The sequence below is a fragment of the Hemitrygon akajei genome, unplaced genomic scaffold (assembly GCF_048418815.1).
Source record: "Hemitrygon akajei unplaced genomic scaffold, sHemAka1.3 Scf000061, whole genome shotgun sequence".
In the NCBI taxonomy this organism is placed as follows: domain Eukaryota; kingdom Metazoa; phylum Chordata; class Chondrichthyes; order Myliobatiformes; family Dasyatidae; genus Hemitrygon; species Hemitrygon akajei.
This window is the reverse complement of record NW_027331947.1, coordinates 2,407,108-2,429,999: the sequence shown is the minus strand read 5'-3', so window position 1 is coordinate 2,429,999 and position 22,892 is coordinate 2,407,108. Positions and strand designations below refer to the sequence as shown.

At 44.1% G+C, this 22,892-nt stretch overlaps 2 protein-coding genes across 3 annotated transcripts in view; one reads left to right on the top strand and one right to left on the bottom strand.

The window, feature by feature from the left end:
* LOC140721777 (uncharacterized) overlaps positions 1–22,892 on the bottom strand; it is a 455,764-nt gene that overhangs the window by 313,391 nt on the left and 119,481 nt on the right. The gene's annotated exons all lie outside the window — the stretch shown is intronic.
* Positions 1–22,892, top strand: part of LOC140721750 (NACHT, LRR and PYD domains-containing protein 3-like) — a 61,544-nt gene that overhangs the window by 18,581 nt on the left and 20,071 nt on the right. For both annotated transcript variants that reach the window (XM_073036547.1, XM_073036545.1), the window contains 4 exons: positions 2,507–2,992; positions 3,522–3,688; positions 10,984–11,155; positions 11,261–11,326. In XM_073036547.1, coding sequence (XP_072892648.1) covers positions 2,507–2,992; positions 3,522–3,688; positions 10,984–11,155; positions 11,261–11,326 — 891 coding nt within the window. The remainder of the gene's footprint in view (positions 1–2,506; positions 2,993–3,521; positions 3,689–10,983; positions 11,156–11,260; positions 11,327–22,892) is intronic.

The following is a 22,892-nucleotide window of genomic DNA, read 5'->3' as shown; positions in this document are numbered from 1 at the left end:
CTGCTACCTGGATTTAAAATTCCCAGGATCTCTGATGGAAAACCTGGTATAGCCAATGACCAAATGTCTCAGTCCCCAGTAGACATTGTGATTATGCCCAACTCTGATTCCATAGGGAATAAAACAGACATAACAGCCTGGACACAGGTCCTTCAGCCTAGCTAATTCATGCTGATCCAAATGTGTTTTGTGCTTGCTCCATTTTCCCACAGCTTTTCCCAAATTTTTCTTATAGACTTCTTTCCTTTTCCCTGCCCACATCCTCTCAACTTTGTAATTTTATTTGTGTTTACTGCCACCTCTGGCTGCATTTAATTTATACCCATCACCCGCCATGTGAACGAATGCCCCTTCGGTCCATTTTAAATTTCTGCCCTTAAGTCTTAGACTCCCCTACCCTGGGAAAAAGACTGTGACCATCTACCCTATCTATGCCCCTTATTATTTTTATGTACGTGTGTAAGGTCACCCTTCAAGCTCCAATTATCCAGGGAAATGGTCCCAGACGAACCATATAACAGAAAACCCAACATCCTAGTCCAGTGACATACTGGTCATTCTCCACTAAACTCTTTCCAGCTTAATCAAGTCCATTTTATAGAACCAGAGCTCCAAAGCAGATAATGGAGCGGGGGTGAAAATAAATAAAGTTAAAAGTTCATGCAAAATCAGAGACTGTTTGGTGGTGGTAATAATGTACTGAGGTGTGTCTATTTCAATGCAAGGAGTATTGTGGCGAACGTTGATGAGCTGAGGGCCTGGATTGACACGTGGAATTACGACATTATAGCCATTAGTGAAACTTGGCTACAGGAGGGGCAGGACTGGCAGCTTAATGTTGCAGAGTTCCAATATTTCAAACGTGGTAGGGGCAGAGGAATGAAGGGTGGGGAGGTAGCATTGCTAGTCAGGGAAAATGTTACAGTAGTGCTCAGGCAGGACAGATTAGAGGGCTTGTCTACCGAGGCCATATGGGTGCAGCTGAGAAACAGGAAAGGTATGACCACATTAATGGGGTTGTATTATGGACCACCGAATATTCAGCGAGAATTGGAGGAGCAAATCTGCGGAGAGATAACAGACAACTGCAGGAGACAGAAAGTTGTGATTGTAGGGGATTTTAATTTTCCACACATTGATTGGGACTCCCATGCTGTTAAAGGTCTAGACAGGTTCGAGTTTGTAAAACGTGTTCAGGAAAGTTTTCTAAATCAATATATAGATGTACCAACTAGGGAGGATGCAAAATTAGATCTCCTAATTGGAAATGAGTTAGGACAGGTGTCGGAAATGTGTGTAGGGGAACACTTTGGTTCCAGTGATCATAATACCATTAGTTTCAACTTGATCATGGATAAAGATAGATCAGGTCCTTGAGTTGAGGTTCTAAACTGGAAAAAGGCCAAATTTGAAGAAATGAGAAAGGATCTAAAAAGCATGGATTGGGACAGGTTGTTCTCTGGCAAGGATGTGACTGGGAAGCGGGAAGCCGTCAAAGGAGAAATTTTGAGCGTGCAGAGTTTGTATGTTCCTGTCAGGATTAAAGGCAAAGTGAATAAGAATAAGGAACCTTGGTTCTCAAGGGATATTGGAACTCTGAAAAAGAAGAGAGAGATGTATGACAGGTATAGGCAACAAGGAGCAAATAAGGTGCTTGAGGAGTATAAAAAGTGCACAAAAATACTTAAGAAAGAAATCAGGAGGGCTAAAAGAAGACCAAGATGTTGCTTTGGCAGTCAAGGTGGAGGATAATCCAAAGAGCTTCTACAAGTATATTAAGAGCAAAAGGATAGTAAGGAATAAAACAGGTCCTCTTGAAGATCAGAGTGGTCAGCTATGTATGGAACCAAAAGAAATGGGGGAGATCTTAAACATGGTTTTTGCATCTCTATTTACTAAGGAAACCGGCATGGAGTGAACAGAAATAAGGCAAACAAGTAGTCTTATACAGATTGAAGAGGAGGAGGTGCTTGCTATCTTGAGGCAAATCAGAGTAGATAAATCCCCAGGACCTGACAGGGTGTTCCCTCGGAGCTTGAATGAGACTAGTATTGAAATTGCAGGGGCCCTGGCAGATAAATTTAAAATGTCGGTATCTACGGGTGAGGTGCCGGAGGATTGAAGGATAGCTCATGTTGTTCCATTGTTTAAAAAAGGATCTAACAGTTATCTGAGAAATTACAGGCCGGTAAGTTTGATGTCATATCTTTATTTAATTTCCCAGTATCACCGGACACCGTTGCATTAAGATCCCGTGGTCATCATTCAACTGCTGTAAATTAAGTGATTGGCATTACTGTGTCTATCCTGTTATTTTACTGGGAGTGAATGTGTCCAGTCACCGGCTTATCGGGATGGTCACCAAGCAGGATGTACGGTTCACAGTAACCAGCACGGTTCCACTTCAAATCTGGTCAGCCAGAGTCTCGGCTCCATTGCAGTCTGAATCAGTTTTGCTCCGATCTAAATCATACTCGTATAACCTGCAATTCAACATTTATTTCAGGTAGGAAATCGAAAGGAGTAAAGAAAGTACTGAAGAGGTTTTTGCCAGGCGGATCATCGAGGGAAGATGATCGGGGCAAGGGAAGCAATGTACCAAAGCAGGGTCAGATTGAGACCGATGTCCCAGAATGCAGTATGGTCGCAGCGGAAGTGGAGCAAATTCAGCCCAGAGACACCGATCAGGACCCAGCACCCAGCACAAGTGAGGCGACTGCCTGTCAGCCCAGAGACAGAGACGTCAGAGACACTGAGCAGGACCCTGGAACCAGCACAAGTGAGGCGACTGCCTGTCAGCCCAGAGACAGTGATGTCAGAGACACCGATCAGGACCCTGGAACCGGCACAAGTGAGGCGACTGCCTGTCAGCCCAGAGACAGTAACGTCAGAGACACTGATCAGGACCCTGGAACCAGTACAAGTGAGACGACTGCCTCTCAGCTTGGTAGCTCATTGAACACGGAACTGTCAAGTCCCCAACAAGCAGCGGGTGAGTGAAATATGAGGGTGATGTGTTTGCAGAATGCGGCAGGGAGGAGGGGAAATGTGATTCCTTGTTGGAGGGTTGGTCAGAGAGAGGGGGAATGTTACCCCACTACAGGAAATGTACTACCTGCTCTGAGGATTTACAGGATGTGTATTGGAGGAAATGCAGTTGTCCAGATAAGAGAGTATTTCTAGGATGTGAATCATGGGAAATGTATTCGCCAGGATGGAGAGGGTATCTCTGGGAAGCGACTATTACCGACAGTCCCAGCATTTATTGCCCATCCAAGATTGAAATAGGTGAGTGGGCTGAATGGGGGATAGACTGGTTTGCATTAAATGTGGTCCTTTATTAAAGTAATGCCTAGAACATTGTTGGTCCGGTTATAAGGCTAGTGTTGGAGATTGGGAATAAATCTGTTTTTGTGTCTGTAGGCAGGTTCAAGTCATGTTTTTTTTGTTGAGTTGGGTGAGAGCGGTGGAAATGAAGAATATCTGAGTTCAAACCTACATTTTCCTTTTTATATTCACAGAGCCAGAGTTTACAATCTCTGACCTCCTGGCAGAGGGGGGCGAATATCGACTGTACCAACTGACAAAGTTCTATAGAGACAGACTCAAACAAGCGATTGAAGAAAAGGTTGAAAGACTCGGTTGGATGTTGACAAAGGAGGGACATTTCAGTCGAGAAGAGAATGAGGTGAGTATGTATTGTCACAGAACTGTATAGTGTACGGTGACCAAAATTAATCTTCACGTTCTTGGCGTTCTACCTGGGAATGGAGACTTTGATCTCTGACTTGTCTCTCGCAGATCTGGTTTCAGCTGTTAAATTGGGGAGCACTGGGAACTACAGGGTCAGCCTCAACTTTTTTTCTCTCACCTGCTGTATTATCAGTGTGATATATGAGCAGTGGCGGCATATCTGAACTTCGAACAGGCACTCAGTCGGAAACTAATTTCAAATCTTGTTTGAACCAATGGGCAGATTCACCTCATCTCATTAATCAAGGATGAATATTAAACTGTCTGATTGTAAACTGAGCCAACCGGCTTCACTGCAGTACTTGACAGAGGGAAACCTACTAACCAAATCTGGTCTTGGCTCCGTGAGTTCCCTAACAATGTGTGGCTGATTTGTCATAGTCATAGAAAAGTACAGCACAGAATCAGGCTTGTTGGCCCATCTGTTTCCATGCTGGACTACTTAACTACATATTCCCAACAACCTTCACCAGGCCATGACGCTCTATACCCTTATCATTCATGTATCTATCCAGACTTCTCTTAACCGCTTGTACTGCTTGCACTGCTAGCTAGTTTTACACTCATAGCACCCTCTGAGTCAACAAGTTTCATCTTTGTACCCCCTGAACTTTTCACCTTTCACCCTTTACTGATAACCTCTTGTTGTAGTACTTCTTTACCTCAGTAGAAAATGTTGCTGCATTTATCCTGTCTATATCCCATGTAATTGTGTGAACTTCTCTCAGATCTCCCCTCAATCTTCCACGTTCCAATGAATGAAGTCCTAACGTGGTCACTCTTTTCTCAGAACTTAGGTATTCTAGTCCTGACAACATCCTTGTTTTTATTTTTGTGTACTTTTTCAAACTTATTTCCATCTGTCCTGTAGGTAGGTGAGCAGAACTGTACATAATATCCAAATTAGGCCTCATCAACGTCTTATACAACATCATATCCCATCTAATATACACGATATTTTCATTTATGAAGGTTAATATGCTAAGAAACTTTCTTTCAGATCTGCAACTTGAGCATATTTGCCATCACTTTCAATGACTTATGGACCTGTATTCCCAGATCACTCTGTTCTACCACACTTTTCAGTGCCCTACTGGTCGCTCTGTAAGATCTACCCTGCTTGGTCCTTCCAAAGTGCAATTTGTCTTCATTATATTGCATCGGTCCCTTTTAAGCTCATTCTCCAGTTGGTCTAGATCTCACTGCAAGCTCTTGTAGTCTTCCTCTATGCCCACTGCAACTTCCCAATGTTGGTGCCATCTGCAAATTTGCTGATTCTGTTAACCATAATTTCATCCAGATCTTTGATATAGATGACAAACAACAACAGGCACAGCGCCGATCCCCGTGACACTACACGAGTTACAGGCACCAATCAGAAATGCAACAGTCTATAGTCACGCTCTGAATTCCTCTAAAAAGCCAGTGTCTGATCCAGTTTACTACCTCATCTTGGATGCTGAGCAACTGAAATTTCTTGACTAACCTGCTATGATGGAACTTGTCAAATACCGTGCTGAAGTCCATGTAGACAATATCCACAACCTTGGCCACAACAAATTTCCTGGCAACTTCCTTGAAAATCTCTAAGATAGGTTAGACGTGAAAGATCACGCACAAAGCTGATATCTCATAACCACAAACATCAACAGTTTGATCTAAAAGGGAAGAAGAAAGCACAAAACATAAAATAAATCTGCTGACTAGCTAATATCCTATGATCTCAAAAATCAACAGGTTGTCCTAAAAAGGAAGATGATCAATAGATTGTCCTGAAAGGGAAGGGGAACAAAAATCTGATAACTTGCTGAATATCTTACTAATGAGAGACAGGGACATACCATTTCAGGTCACTCTCCTTGGAGCTCACAAACAGTGATTGTCTTGTCCTTTAACTGACCTACTCAGCCATGAGTGGTATTAGAAAATCAAGTGTGTTACATCCGTGAGTGACTCTGTTCTGGTTGGGATTCATTGGTGCTGTCTGTAATGAATCAGACAGGCATTATCCAGGCAAGAGGAGTAATCTCTAAATATGATGCTCATCTATAAGTTCATCATCTGAAGACGTCTGCTTCACTGGAAAACCATTGAGTCAAGTCAAGTCACGTTTTATTGTCATTTCGACCATAACTGCTGGTACAGTACACTGTAAAAACGAGACATCGTTTTTCAGGACCATGGTGTTACATAAAACAGTACAAAGCTACATTGAACTACGTAAAAAACAACACTGAAAAAAAAACTACACTAAACTACAGACCTACCCAGGACAGCATAAAGTGCACAAAACAGTGCAGGCATTACAATACATAATAAACAAGACAATAGGCACAGCAGAGGGCAGTAAGTTGGTGTCAGTCCAGGCTCTGGCTATTAAGGAGTCTGATGGCTTGGGAGAAAGAAACTGTTACATAGTCTGGTTGTGAGAGCCCGAATGCTTCGGAGCCTTTTCCCAGATGGCAGGAGGGAGAAGAGTTTGCTTGAGGGGTGTGTGGGGTCCTTCATAATGCTGTTTGCTTTGCTAATGCAGCATGTAGTGTAAAGGTCCGTAATGGCGGGACGAGAGACGCCGATGATCTTCTCAGCTGACCTCACTATCCGCTGCAGGGTCTTGCGATCCGAGACGGTGCAATTTCCGAACCAGGCAGTGATGCAGCTGCTCAGGATGCTCTCAAAACAACCACTGTAGAATGTGATGAGGATGGGGGCTGGGAGATGGACTTTCCTCAGCCTTCGCAAAAAGTAGAGACGCTGCTGGGCTTTCTTTGCTATGGAGCTGGAGGGACCAGGTGAGATTCTCCACCAGGTGAACCCCAAGAAATTTGGTGCTCTTAACGATCTCTACCAAGGAGCTGTTGATGTTCAGCGGGGAGTGGTCGCTCCGTGCCCTCCTGAAGTCAACAACCAAATCTTTTGTTTTGTTCACATTCAGAGACAGGTTGTTGGCTCTGCACCAGTCCATTAGCCCCTGCACCTCCTCTCTGTTAGCTGACTCATCGTTCTCTTAAATCTCTTGTTAAATCTCTTTCACAACTGTAACTCCTCAGACCTGGTAGCAGTGAAACTGAGGGATTATTTTACAGTGCAGTGGACCATGAGGGAATTATGCTGATTTATTCCATAATTGTTGTCCGTTATTTGTGTTATGGAAAACCTTTCCAGTTCCCTACTGGTAACTGTTCTGGGAGATCAGTCATTCAAACCCGGGACATCATTCCTCTTGTTTCTCAGAGCAATGTCCTAAGCCCATCCGTGTTCAGTTGCATCCTCGATTTCCTTAATTCCATCATCAGTGTATGTTCTGGTCAGACCACTTGTCTGAGTGCTACCGGTACCAAGTAACCCAGTACTACCTGTCGCATGGTCGGATGGTCGGTGACTAAACCAGCTCCCCCACCAGGCTGGCCTGGTGAGGAAGGTGGCTAGACACCCTGCAGGACGAAAAACAAGACCTGTCAAAGGGTGTATGACCCCTCTGTTAGGATCAACGGCCATCTAGCAAACAAGCGTGGAAAGGGCATCCCTCGCTTCGAAGCTTGGTCTGGCCATTCACTGCAGCAGAAATTTCCCCAGCCGTCTTGGACCCAACCAGGCCACTGGATCTGGGAAGGGATGTCGAGAGGGTGGATCTGGACCGGTGAAACGCCCTACTCACCTAAAATCCACTCACGCACACGGTTCCTTTCTGAGGAGTGGGGTACCACCCCACTAACTGACTGAAAGGAACCATCATCATCCTATGGGATGGATAGCCAGAGATAGAGAGAGAGAGAGAGATGTTGCTTGAAGGTGGTTCAATGTTTAATTCATAATTCCTCAGTAAATGAGGAAGCCCATGCCTGCATTCAGAAAGATATCACCATTTTACAGCATGAGTGCCAGGCAGTAACCATCTCCATCATAAGACGGCCGCACTGACATTCCTTAATGTTCTGCTGTCTTTATACATCATAAGACCATAAGGCATCGGAACACAAATAGGCCATTAGGCCCATCGATTCTACTCCGCCATTACATCATGAGTGATTTACTATCCCTCCCAACTCCATTCTCCTGCCTTCTCCCAGTGAAATTTGCAGACCAGACTAGACAAGAAGTTACCAACCTCTGTTTCAAATATACCCAATGACCTGGTCTCCGCAGCTGTCAGTGCCAATGAATTCAACAGATTCACTACTCCTCGGCTAAAGAATCTCCTCATCTCTGTTCTAAATGGATGTCCCCCTATTCTGAGGCTGTTCCATCTGGTTCTAGATTCCCCCACTTTAAAACATCATCTCCACGCCTTTCGATATTCCACAGGTTACAATTAGATTCCCCCTCATCCTTCCACACTCCAGCCAGTACAGGCGCATCCAGGAAACATTCTCATAAAAATCAGCTTTAATATCACTGGTTCTGTCAGTTTTGATTCCTCTCTGGACTTTTCACAATGCCATCATGTATTTTTTCTGATCAGGGGACTAAAACCGTTCACAATATGCAAGTGTGGTCTGGCCAGTGCTTGTTCTTGTATTCTAATCCTCTCAAGATGAACGCTAACATTTTTTTTTGCCTTTCCTAACACCGACTCAACCTGGAAGGAATCCTGCATGAGGTCTCCAGAGACTCTTTACAACTCTCAAAAATAGTCTATGTCTTCATTATTTCTGCCAAAGTGTATGGCCATGGACCTCCCTATACTACATTCCAATTGCCACTGTTTTGTCCATTTTTTCATCGGTCTATGTCCTCTCGTGAAATCCCTGCTTCCTCAACACTTCCTGTCCTTCCCCATATCTTCGTAACATGCGCAATGTTGGCCATAAAGCCGTCAAATCATTGACATAACGGAAAAAGAAATTCTCCCAAAACCAACGACTGTAGAACACCATTGGTCACCATCATCTAACAAGAAAAAGCCCTATTTGATTCCATTCAGTGCTTCCTGACAGTCAGACAAAATCTGTCTGGAGATAATCATGGATCCTCCATCCATGCTAATATCTCTCTTGTCCTACTGTCGGCCCTTGTCTTGTGAAACGGCGTCATGTGGGGCACCTGGTCAAAGATGCCGGGAAGTCCAAGTAATCAACTTGCTCTGACTCTCCGTTGTCGACCCAGCATGCTATTCTCTCAAAAATTTCCAACAGGTCTGTCAGGCAAGATTTCCTTCCATGAACTTTGGCCTTTTTTCATCATGTGCATCCAAATACCCCGAAACCTTATCGTCAATAATCGACTGCTGACATCTTCCCAAACGGTGTTCACACTAACTGGCCTATAATCTACAGAACCATTCCAAAATCTAATGATTCTTGAGCGATCATTACTAATGTCTTCAGCCTCCTCTTTCAGAAGCAATCGGGTGCAGTTGATCTGGACTCATCTATCTTCAGAACTTTCAGCTTCCTGAGTGCCTTCTCCTTAATAATTGCACTTCTGCCACCTGACATTCTCAAATATCTGGCATGTTCTAATGTTTGTTACAGTGAAGACTGATGCAAAATACTTACTAATACCTTCCGCCATTTCCTTGTCCCCTGACAGTACCTCTCCACTATCATTTTCCAGCAGCCCAAAATCCACTTTCTTCTCTTTCACTCTTCATGTATCAGGCGAACCTTTTGCTAAGCTATTTTATGTTATTCGCTAGCCTACTTTCATATTTCATACTTTCTCTACTTACAGCTTTTTAATTGCCTTCTGTTGGTTTGTAAAAACATCCCAGTCCTCCAGCTTTCTACTATATTTTGTAATATTCTGTGCCCTCTCCTTTGCTTTTGTGCTGCTTTGACTACCTCGTCAGCCACGGTTGATCATCCTCCCTTTAGAATAATTCTTCACCTTTGTGATCATTTGTCCTGCGCCTTCTGAATTGCTCCGAGAAACTTCAGCCACTCCTGCACTGTCATTGTCCCTGTTAGTGTCATTTCTGAATTTATATTTGCCCAGCAACTCTCCTTTTCCTCTGTAATTCCTTTATTCCGCTGTAATACTGATACATCTAACTTTAGCTTCTCCCTCTCAAACTGCAGTGTGAATTCTGTTATTTTCTGATCACTGCCTCTTAAGGGTTTATTTACAGACGGACAGACAGACATAATCTTTGGATCGCGAGGGAAATTGGGTTTCATTACATTTGTACCAAACAAGAATAGAGTAGAAATATAGCAAAATAAAACAAGAAATAATTAAAAGATAATAAGTAAATTATACCAAGTGGAAATAAGTCCAGGAACAGCCTATTAGCTCAGGGTCTATGACACTCCGAGGGAGAAGTTGTAAAGTTTGATGGCCACAGGCAGGAATGACTTCCAATGACGCTCAGTGTTACATCTCGGTAGAATGAGTCTCTGGCTGAATGTACTCCTGTGCCTAACCAGTACATTATGGAGTAATGTCCAAGACATTATCGAGACATTGTCCAAGATGGCATGCAACTTGGACAGCATGCCACCTGAAGCTCCCCAATAAAATCTGGTGCAATACACAACACAGCCTCCACATGCGGCTTTCCTATAGTGGGCTCAACCATAAGCTCCTCTCAAAAGCCATCCCATAGGTATTCTATACATTCCCTCACTTAGTATTCAGCACCGACCTGATTTTCCAAAGCTACCTGCATATTGAAATTCCCCATGTCTATTTTCACATTCACATTTTCGCACGTCTCTTCTTTCTCCTGTTGTAATTTGTAGCTCACATCCTGGTTACTGTTAACAGGCCGGTATATAATTTCCATCAGGGTCAATTTACCTATGCAGTTTCTTAACATCTCCATCGTCCAATCTAATATCAACTCTTTCTCAGGACTTTTCATTTTAAATGACAACAGAATCAACCCATCCCTTTCACCTACCTGCTTATCCTTTTGATCCAACTGTAAACTTTATTCAGCTACGATTCAGTGATGCCCGCCATCCATTTGTTTTTGCTCTCTCTCTCCCCTCTCTTCTGTTCTTGTTGTCACATCTTGTTGATGTAATGGTGCACATTGACAGATCAAGGAAATTAATCACATTGCATCTACTGCAGGGTGTCAAATACTTATTCTTACACAATATTGATTTATAAGTTCTTTCAGTTACTGTTTCTCTGTTAATGACTGAACCCAGGGAGAATGAGGCAGCAGCCCAGCGACTGCATCTGTTCTGAAGCTACCGTGACCATGAACAGGTATTTTCCTGCACATTCTCCATGTCTGTCTGTCTGCTCCACAATAAATTCATTGTTTTCCTTTTATAGAAAGTCACTGAACTGACGGAGAAGGGAAACCGGACAGAGAGTTCCAGACTCTTCCTCAGTTTGGTGAATGGCAAAGGCTCCCGGGCCCGGAAGGCGATGTGGGAATCCTTTCTGATGTGGAGGACTGAGTTACCGAAGTTGGACAGAATACTGAGGGAAATACAGGAACTCGGTACATTAAAACCACGCACTGAACACAAAGCCATATTGAAATAAACATTTTAGTTATATTGATTATTTTAGCTCTGTTTCCATGGATTTTTTTATATTTAAACAGGTCCTGATCCACAGGAATACATGAACATCGCCCAAGGGTTATCTGAATTACCCTCTCAACTGATCGGTGAGTGATGAAATGCACAGTTCAAACCAGATCTCAAGTGTTAGTCTGTGACTTGGCAAAATCTGGGAATGAAAATTCGCCATTAGTCATTCGCTGATCTTTGGATTCAAGTAACAATTCAACGAATCTCTCTGCAGCCTGAATATTCTACAATGTACTTTTCGATTAATCCAGCTGTTGGTTCTGCTGAAGCCTTCACTCCAGGTCCTAATGCTCTGGGAATCCCCGCACTCCCCAGGCACGCTCCTGATACATTGTATGACCCAGTCCAGTGACTTTTCTATCTTCAGACCTTTCAGATTCTGAAGCACCTTCTCCTTCGTAATAGCAGCTGCCCTCAACTCTGTCCGCAGATGTTCTTTACATTTTGGAATTCCACTAGTAACTTCCACGGAGTTTGTCTGCCATTTCCTTTTCACCTGTTACTACAACTATAATAACATTTTCAGCAGTCCGATATCGACTCTCTCTCTTTTTTCCTTTACTCTTTATATATCTGGGAAAGAGAAAAAAATAAACTTTGGTATCACTTTCTTATATTGTTGACCATATCCTTGCATTTCCTGTACATCCATGTATATCTAGGAGCATCTGTAATATAGTTGCCTCTGACATGACCCAGACAGTAAATTCCAGCACCCACAGCTCTGTGAAAAAACTACCCACATGCTGTAAATTTACCTCATCTCACCTTAACCAAATGCCCTCTGGTATTAGACAACAGTCTAATAAAAAAATAATAAACAAAATACAGGCTGTTGACTCAAACTCTTATCTCTCAAACATGTACACCTCAGTCAGATCTCTATTCTAACTCCAGAGTGAACAAACCAAGTTTATCAAACCTCTACTTGTAGCACATGCACCGAACCCAGGCAACACCCTGATGAACCTGTTCTGCACCCACTCCAATCCTTCCAAGAACTGGACAATCAGAAGTGAATACAATACTCCAGATGCTTCCTAAAACCATAAGACTTAGGAGCCATTTCGCTCAGTGAATTTCCTCCACAATTCCTCTGAACCCCATTATCCTGCCTTGTGTAAATGTTGATGCTCTTCTCAAGCAGGAACATATCGACCTGTATTTTAAATATATCCAATGACGTGTCTTCCTCAGCCGTCTATGACAATAATTTCACAGATTCACCACCCGCCAGACAAGAAATTTCTCCAGTGTGGGTCTTCGCCAGCCAGGACATATAAGTACAAACCTGCTCCACTTTTAGAGTTTTTGAGGCCTCTGTTTGTCTTGTGAGATCATGGATTTGCCTTGGAAGGAATGGGAGTACCGGCAGTTGCCCATGCTGAAAGGTCTCCCCTCTCCACGCCACTGATGTTGTCGCAGAGCAATGTGTGGTTTAGTGCCTTGCACAAGGACACTATAGTGCCTCAGCTGAGGCTCGAGCTGGTGACCATCAGATCACTAGACCTATGCTTTAAACAGTTGGCCACACGCCACCTGGTTAAGAGTTAGAGTCCTTCATATCATACTGTGACCGATCATTATTTCAGAAAGGATAATCCATGGTAACCATTTGGATATAATTTTACGGGATAAACAAGCACAAACACCTTTTTAAATATATATAGCCATTCCAAACACACATACAGAAATGAATTAGGAAAAACACCAGAAATATGCTGAATTAAAAGGGAAAAATGAAAGGTCTATGGAACACGAACAGGTTATTCATTATCCCAGTCGTAATTTCAATAACCGGTATCATCCCAAGGGCTTTACACAATAGTGTTAACCAGTTAGGCCCACACAGCAATACTTGTGTAAAACTTCGAAAACCCACAATACTATACACCACGAGAATAGTCTGAAATTTCCTATCAATTCAGACATGAGTGTGCTTCGCCATGCTGTACCTCAAATTTTACCAGTTTAGGCTAAGAAAATAATAATAATAATAATAATTATTATTATTATAAAGCACCTTTCATCCAGACGATGCCTTCAAACCACATCACAATGGGATAAAGTGCAAACTAGAAAATAAAAGACAAAATGTTGTCAGTGGTAATATACACTTCAGACTTCTGCACAGTACTGTAGTTTTAGGTGTTGAATTCTACAGTTTGTGAGCATAGTTCCTAAAGCAAAATTCTGACCTCCCAGTGATCCTCTCGCCTTCTACCTTATTGTCTGCCTGCACTGCATTTTCTCGGCAACTGAAACACTTGTTTCCCTGAACTATTCTGCTCCGTTTGTCCTTGTACGACCTCATTGCACCGATGTGATGTAATGACCTATTTGGATCGCGTGCAGAAAAGCTTTCCATTTTACCGTTGTGCATGTGACAATAATAAACCAATTTATCAATTTACTGTTGTCAATAGTACATAGCCACTTGGTTGCTTAAGATTGGGGTGGTAGTGGGGATGAGCTGCCATGACCTATTAAATGCTCCCAGTGGCGTGCGACTAAAATAGTCTCTGACAACAAAGTTCAGCTCCTGTCCTTCACATGTGGTTTAGCCACTAAGCCCGGTGGAAGCGTTTCTTCCGACAGGAGAAGGGGCAAAGGCGGGTAACTGGAACCTTACAACCAGTTGCTTTGGGCAGATAGGTCTCATCAGCTGTGATTGGCAGCTCACCCAGGAACAGGAAAACTCTGATCTCAAAACTCCGCTGACTTGCAACTGTAACCCCTCATGGGGAAGAGTTTGGCAGTAAACACAGTGGGAAAATTATTGACCTGGAGACCCTAAGTCAGTGTTAAATGGTGTTCAATGCAGACTGACATATCCTACGACACCTCTGGTGCCAAGCTGTGTCAGTCTCTGCCGTTCCTTTGTGTTAATCAGATGCATGGATAGAGGGAGCTTCCTACATCGGCAAAGCTTCCTCTCCATATCGGAGTGTCCCGGCTTGCAGGGGCAGGACATCCACGGTCGACTCTGACAGACGGAGACATCATAAGACAGCGCCCTACACCCCCACAACAAGACTGATAAGTAGCATTTGCCAAGACTTCACCACCCTCGCCCACAGACACGATGTACATCACTGAGACAGACGCTTGTGGTTTCTTCCATTAACAGAGATTTCCTCTTTCCACCAATCCTCCATCGCTGCGATTGAAAACTACCCATTTCTTATCATTCCGATGGGTTCTCGATCTGCAATTTCACTGTGATTCTCTCCCAGATGCTGTCCGACTTGAGTATTTCCCGCGTATTCTGCTCCTGTTTTGATGCAAGAGCAGTGGACACCTGTGACTGTCGTGGTTACTGGAAATGACCTGGAGACACAGACAATTCTTCAAGAAAAGTAAACCTTGATTTGCAAACAAAGGCTGAGGCAATCAATGAACTTGTCACCAAAAGCCCACTGAGCTCCGGTGTACAGCATTCTTTATAGTAATTTCTTATCTCAGTTACATTTCGGTTTTATTAGCATACCCAATCAATTTTTAGCTGCATACCATCTATATATGAATTAATTAATCGCGCTTGCCTAGCCCGCGGTACGTCACCATTGTTTTTCACCCGTTCGCATTGGAGCCTTATTCGTGGCCAAGATTATGTTTTTCAGACAACCTCCTTCACATTACATTCCTGCTCGCAGCATCCTGTCCGCCACCGTTATCTCGTACTAAACAAAGGCTGAGTGTAATACATGGGATACATCTCAGCTAATAGTGTTGCAAAACAAGCAGGTGTACTGTAAGTGCCATAATATGCAGCTAAGAGCGTACAAAGTATCTAGTGAAAACAACACATAACAAAATGTGCCTAGTAAAATAATACATATTAATATTCGGTACCTAGAAGTGATTACATAGTATAGTAAATAGCTAATACATAGTGATTATAGTTCAGGTATATATAATGATTATATCAGGTAGATTTCTCAATATAATCCCCGCTTTGAGACCCACAGGGACTCACACAGAAAGAGAACACTCAGAGGCAGTGCACCAAAGCCAAAATAAAGTCCAGCATTTTAATCCCAAATTTGGGTCAACTACAATTTCCATACTCGGAGCTCAAAATGATCTCTCTCTGTTATCCTAGACTGTTGAGCCAAAAACCTGTCCCTCCGTAGCTGAGACAGGAAAAAAGACTCAGACACCCTTACAGACTAGTGTCCACATTATTAACACCTTCCAGTCCGCTTGATGCATCGTGCAGACTGTAACAGTACATCATCGGTTTTTCTCCTTGTCTAGGGTCAGATTCAACAATTTCCAGGAGCATCGGGAATTGTTTTGCTGTCGCACGCATTATCAAAGTCTTGAGACATGGAAAAAAACAGCACAGAATAAATGCACAACTTATCAGCACAATGCCTGCAGTCATTGCCAATTTAATCAGCCACGCACCCCATCCCCCAGTTTGCTTTCTAACCAGTCAAACCACTGATGCCCAAATCCTGCATTCTGTTTGACCTCCTTCCGCAGATCCTTTAATTTATTCATTGCTCTGGTGAAAGACCCTTCTGGGCTAGTATTGTTCGGTATGAAAGTGCAGCATTGATCTCCAAACATCACACACACACTCCCTTTTTCTGCCAAAAGCCAATCTAGTACCTGTCTGTTTTGCCACGCCATCCTGCTAGTTGCATCCAGCTGTTGCCCTAAGGCCTCCAGCGCATCGTCAGTGTAGTTGATGAACCTCTGTTGATTGTAATATATATAATTTATCCATTCAACATTTTTGCTTACCCCTATCACAGGTATGATAGCTTCCCAGTGAGCATCTCATGCGGTGTCAGGCATGTCACTCGATTAGTTTGCATGCGGTAACTCATCAATGCTAACGGTAAAACATCGACCCAATTAAGTTTAGTGTCTGCACAAATTTTGTTTAGTTTGGCCTTCAGAGTGCCATTGATTCTTTCCACCATGCCCTGTGACTGTGGGTGGTACACACATCCAAACCTTTGTTTTATTCTCAGTACTTGTAATACCAATTTGACCACCTTTTGGATGAAGGCCGAACCGTTGTCCAAGCTAATCTCCGAAGGTATTCCAAACCTTGGGATCACTTCATTTGTCAGGATCCTTACCACTGTTCCTGCCCCTTGATCCTTCGAGGGTATTGCCTCTACCCACCTGCTGAACCTGTCAATTACCAGCAGAATGTATCTTTTCCCTCTTACCGTCTTTATCATATCTACGTAGTCGATCACCAGATGTCGAAATGGTCCTTCAGGCACGGGTATGTGACCTATTGGGGTTGCAATCCCCCTTCGAACATTATTCTGTGCACAAACCTCACACTGTGCTAAAATATAGTCTACCGAAGCCTGTAAATAAGGCGACCAGAAACCATCCTTTTTTATTTTCCTTATTACTTACCCCCTTGCACAATGGTCCACTCCATGTGCTTCTGAAATTAGGATAGTCAACAAAGGAGTAGGAGCTACCCGCAAACCATCCTCTGTGCTTCTAAGTTCTGCTTGCCCCCCCCCCCCCCCCCACCATCGCCTCCACATTGTCTGTTCTGCCAACGTTGCCCTACCTTGCATTTCAACCAGGTCCTCTATCATGGGTTCCGGCTCTAGGCTTACCTGGGGTGCAATAATAACTGATGTACACCCAGACGCTTTCTTGGCTGCTTTGCTTTTCCTGTGCCTGTCTCTTGTGTTAGAACCGCTGTGATATAACCCTCCTGTCGGTTGGATACATACAAATGAAAAACCTTCTCGTAGTCAGGCAAAGCTGGTGCTGACTGCAATTCCTGCTTAATAGTATTGAAAGCTATCTCCGCCTCTCCATTCCACTGTAAGCCGTTCTTCAAATTTGTATGTCCTGCTTCTTTCATTATCTTTCTCAGTGGTGCTACAATCTCAGCATATTCTCCAATCCAGTCTGAGCTATATCCTGTCATTCCCAGAAACGTCATCATCTACCCTACTGTTTGGGGCTTTGGAGCCTTCGTTATCGCCTCAATCTGACTTGGCGCTACTGCCTTTACGCCTTTAGATACCACCCTTCCTAAATATTCCACCGGCTGCTTACAAAATTGCAGCTATTTCTTAGATACTTTATGCCCTCCATATGCCAGTTTCTCTAAAAGTATCACAGTATCCCGTTCACACTGCTCTTTCAGAGCAAATCAGCAAATCATCCACATACTGTATCACTGTACGTTCCAGCGAAATGCCATCCAAATCTTCCTTCAATACTTTATTAAAAACATGTGGTGAATGCTTAAATCCTTGTGGCATTCTAGTGTAGGTGTACTGGTTGCCTCTGTATGTAAATGCAAACAAATACTGACACTGTTCAGCTTGGGAATGCTGAAGAAAGCCGAACACAAATCAACTACTGAAAAGTAGCTTGCTTCTGGCGGGATATTAGTCAGCAGTGTGTGTGGATTCGGGACCACTGCTGCCACATCTTCCATTACCTCATTCACTGCTCGTAAGTCATGCACCAGTCTCCATTTAGACCTGTCCGCTTTTGGGACAGGCAACAGTGGAGTATTGCAGGGGCTGTTTACTCTCTTAAGCACTCCTGCCGCTAACAGTCCCTGTATTGTCGGCGCTATACCTTCCTCTGCTTCCGCTCTTAAGGGATATTGTGGTCTCCTCGGTGGAACTGCTCCTTTCTTTAACCTTACCTCCACCGGACTGACTGTTTCTATTTTCCCCATGTCCGTGTCATGTTGCGACCACAGAATAGATGGCAACTTGTCCAATATTTTATTTTTCTGCTGACCCCTTGCCTGCCCCAACAACGGCATGTGTGTCTGAGGAGTTACTTCAACTTCCTTCATAGTTCCTGTCACATCTATGTTTACCCCTATCTTAATGTAGTTGTTGTCTCCGGATATCCATACCTCAGGCATAACCTTTCTCCAAACCGTTACGGTGCTTACCTGCTTTACCAGGGGTCCTAAGTCTTTAGACTGGTATCCCTCATTTACCAGCAAGGTTATGTGGGGTACAGCTTCCGGTATCCTGTACCATTCTTTCAAGAAGGTATTCCACCTGACTTGCAGGGCTGCCCCCTGCTTCCCAATTACTATGGCTTCCCCTTTCAGGTGTTGTCGAATATCTGTCCTCATGTTCCATCTCCTCTCTACCTCCTTATTCTGAGCTCATCGAAAATTACAGTACAATGTAACTCAGATTTGGGCGCTACAGCCTCAGGTAATATGGCCTGCACGCCCTGTTTCCACTTTCCCCAGGTATCCCAGATCTGATCTTCTATGTCCCCTATCCAAAAAACATTAGCTCTCTTATCTTCTCGCACTATCAATTGAGCCCCTGCTCTTTCCACACTTAACCCATTTCTGGTGTATTCTAATTTTAATTCCAGTTTCAATAAAGCATCTCTGCCTAACAAATTAATCGGAGTTCCTTTAGATACTTTAGATACTCATCCTCACCGCAGAAATCCACACCAGGTTTACTTCCCTCACAGGAAAATAGCCACTCACAGGAGACCTTGCCCACGCCCAGGATTACGGCTGCACAGGTGGAAGGTCAACTGAGGAAGATCTGTACCAGCAAGGCGGCTGGACCGGATGGAGTTTCCCCACGATTACTGAGGGCCTGTGCGACTGAGCTGGGAGAACCACTACAGCGCATCTTCAACATGAGACTGGAGCAGAGAAGAGTACCCAGACAGTGGAAAACATCCTGTATTGTCCCGGTACCGAAGAAACCACAACCAAAGGAGTTGAATGACTTCAGACCTGTTGCCTTGACGTCGCACGTTATGAAGACCATGGAGCGGCTGATAATACAGAATCTGAGGCCACAAACCAGGCACGCCCAGGATCCTCTTCAGTTTGCGTATAAGGAGAAGGTGGGAGTGGAGGATGCTATCACGTATTTGCTGCACAAATCACTCTCTCACCTAGAGGTGGTCAGTTGTGCTGTGAGGATTACATTCCTTGACTTCTCTAGTGCCTTTAACACCATCCAGCCCAAGATCTTAAGGCACAAACTAACGGAGATGGGAGTAGACTCTCCCATGGTGGATTGGATAGTGGACTACTTGACAGATAGACCTCAGTATGTGCGGTTGGGAGACTGTAGGTCTGACACGGTGGTCAGCAGCACAGGGGCGCCGCAGGGAACCGTACTCTCTCCGGTCCTGTTCACCCTGTGCACATCAGACTTCCAATATAACTCGGAGTCCTGCCATGTGCAGAAGTTCGCTGATGACACGGCCATAGTGGGGTGTGTCAGGAATGGACAGGAGGAGGAGTATAGGAAACTGATACAGGACTTTGTGATATGGTGCAACTCAAACTACCTGCGTCTCAATATCACCAAGACCAAGGAGATGGTGGTGGACTTTAGGAGATCTAGGCCTCATATGGAGCCAGTGATCATTAATGGAGAATGTGTGGAGCAGGTTAAGACCTACAAGTATCTGGGAGTACAGTTAGACGAGAAGCTAGACTGGACTGCCAACACAGATGCCTTGTGCAGGAAGGCACAGAGTCGACTGTACTTCCTAAGAAGGTTGGCGTCATTCAATGTCTGTAGTGAGATGCTGAAGATGTTCTATAAGTCAGTTGTGGAGAGCGCCCTCTTCTTTGTGGTGGCGTGTTGGGGAGGAAGCATTAAGAAGAGGGACGCCTCACGTCTTAATAAGCTGGTAAGGAAGGCGGGCTCTGTCGTGGGCAAAGTACTGGAGAGTTTAACATCGGTAGCTGAGCGAAGGGCGCTGAGTAGGCTACGGTCAATTATGGATAACTCTGAACATCCTCTACATAGCACCATCCAGAGACAGAGAAGCAGTTTCAGCGACAGGTTACTATCGATGCAATGCTCCTCAGACAGGATGAAGAGGTCAATACTCCCCAATGCCATTAGGCTTTACAATTCTACCGCCAGGACTTAAGAACTTTTTAAAAGCTATTATTAATGCTTTTTGAGATAGTGATTTAGATGCATATCATATTTTTTACTGAGTTAAGTATTGTATGTAATTAGTTTTGCTACAACAAGTGTATGGGACATTGGAAAAAAGGTTGAATTTCCCCATGGGGATGAATAAAGTATCTATCTATCTATCTATCTATCTATCTATCTACTAGTACTGGTAAGACAATTCCTTTATTTCCCATTTTCAAATGCACTGGAGCCGTGCACTGTGTCAACTGTGTTTTCCCCGAGAACCCTACCGTCTTAATAAATTTTCCTGACATGGGAAGGTGAAGGGCATACTGTGGCTGTACGCAAGTGTATGTGGCTCCAGTATCTATCATCATTGGTGTCAGTTGCCCTTCTAACATAACCTGAACCATAGGTTCCTCCTCTGCCTCCCTCGTTATCATTGGGTAATGTCCCTTCCCACTCGAGTTCTCGGGGCACCCCTAATACCTTGCATAGGGATTTACAGGTCTGCTCAGACCCCCAGGAGCCGGCATGTAGCCAAACTGTGGCTCCCTTGCCATCGGCTCCTGCTGATATGAGACAGGCCATGGTTTAAATGGGCAGTCTTTCTTCATTTGTCCAGGCTGGCTGCATCCCCAGCACAATCTTTCTGCTTCTCTTTTCCCCCTGTCTCCTCTCTAATCCTCTTTGCCCATAACTCCTCTGCCCCCCTCCTTGGGAGTTCCAGTCCTGTCTGGGCTGTTGCTTAACTCTACTCTGTCCCCAATAGGGCATCTGTGGAAATGTTCCGCCGGAGACATTCATTATTGGCATGTGGTTTTCTGGCCCTTGACTGACAGAATGACTGGTTCCTCCATCTAATGGTGTAATGGCTGTACTCACATTAGTGATGGCTGGCAGCATCTTTTTGCTTTTGTCTTTGTCCTTCTTTTTCAGTTCTTCGAGCTGCATTTGCAATAGCTTTCGCTGTACCTCTTCTTGCTGCTCAGCCAGCTTTCGTTTGTCTCTCCAATATTTCTCCACTGCGTGGACTACGTGATCACTGAATGCTTGTGGGGTCAGTGATGACAGCCCAACCACCTCCTCCAATTTAGACTTGACATGCGGAGGCATTGCATCCAAAATGCTCTGTCAGAACAGTGAGTTCAGAAACAAGTTATTTTCCACCTCTTGCTCAGTCTCCAGTCTCCACTTTTTCAACTGGTTTTCTACATAGGCTGCTGGGTTTTCAGTGTCTCCCAGTAGTTCCCCCTTTAAGGCTTTGGGATCTGCTCTGGGTGGATAAAGCTTCCTGAGGGCCTGCCATACCCTCTGTCTCACTGGATCAAAATTGGCCCCATCAGTCTGTGGACAGTCCACATTCTGTAAGCCAGCCACCTCCATCAGTTCTTTCAACTTGGAAGTTCCCATCAATCTTATCAGCAGTGCCTTCAAATCTCCCATAGCCAACAATCGTCCCATTGTTTCCTCCTTAAAGGCTCTAATCCACTTTCCTGCCCCCTCATGCAGACTGGGCAGAGTATTTTTCAGCCCTTCCAGGTCCTGGGATCCCCAAGGGATATACTGTACTTGTCCTGATCCTTTTACCAGCAGTGGCAGCATTTGCTTCTCCCCGTTCCATGTAATCAAGCTTCCTTCCTCACTTGGTTCTTTATCTATTGCTGGCCCTAGTACTACTGGCTGCCACTCATACCTTCCTGGGGTATACCTTCTTCCTTGCTCCTTCTCCACTCTAGTTCCCTCTTCCATCTCCAATATCTGCTTCTCCGTCCTCTCTCGTATTTCCTCCAAACTCTCGTCTCCTACCTTCCACCAACTTCCTCTCAACTCACTCCATTCTTGCTGTCTAGATGATTCCTGTTCTCTTCTAGTCTGTCTGTCTCTACAGTATAACCGATACTCCTCATAATCCCTCTTCTCTCTCAGCTGGTGTAGCCTTTCCACTACTCTTTCCATCTCCCTTCTTTCCTGTTCTATCTTTATCTTTTCTCCCTCTATCTCGTTCTATATCGCCGCTTTTTTCCTTCTCGTATTGTTTTTTTTCCTCCTCATTATCCCAAACTTGGACTTCTCCCTGCATATTTACTGTTCCCGTCAGCAGGGGGCACTGCTTAGGGTTTCCTTCCTCATTATCGGGAGGGGTTTTTTCTGTTTCTTTCGCATCCGGGTACGGAGCTGAAGCCAGCTTCTCACTGTACCCTCCTCTCTCTCTAACAGGCTGCTTTTCCAGCACCTTAGTGTCTTCCTCGTTTGTAATCAATATTCTACCTGTCCTCCTCAGCCTTTCTCCCTCCATTCTGAAGAGTTTTAGCACTTCCATTTCTCGTTCTCTTTTTTGCCCTCTTTTCTTAGATTTATCTATTGGTTTGTAATTTTTTAATTAGTCCCTCCATTTCTTCGCACAAACTTACATCAAACGGTCCTTCTCTTGGCCACTTTGTGACCAGGTTTTTGGTTCTTTTTTCCCATTTTTCTGAAGTTTTTGTGATCTCATATTTAATTAACGGGAATTTTTTGCTCAGAATCTCTACCGCCGTTCCTTCACCTGTCATGTTATTCTCTCTTTTTAAGGTATTTCAGAGATTCACAGTTTGTTTACTGGATAATATTATTTACTCTAGTTCGATGCCTAGTCTATTCTGTTCTGCCCGTGTAGACTCTATTCAGAGCGGTACCCACAGAACTTGCTCTTTGCACCTCGTCTGTTCAGACCCTTATCTCTTAAGGCGGTATCCACGAGGATTTTCTA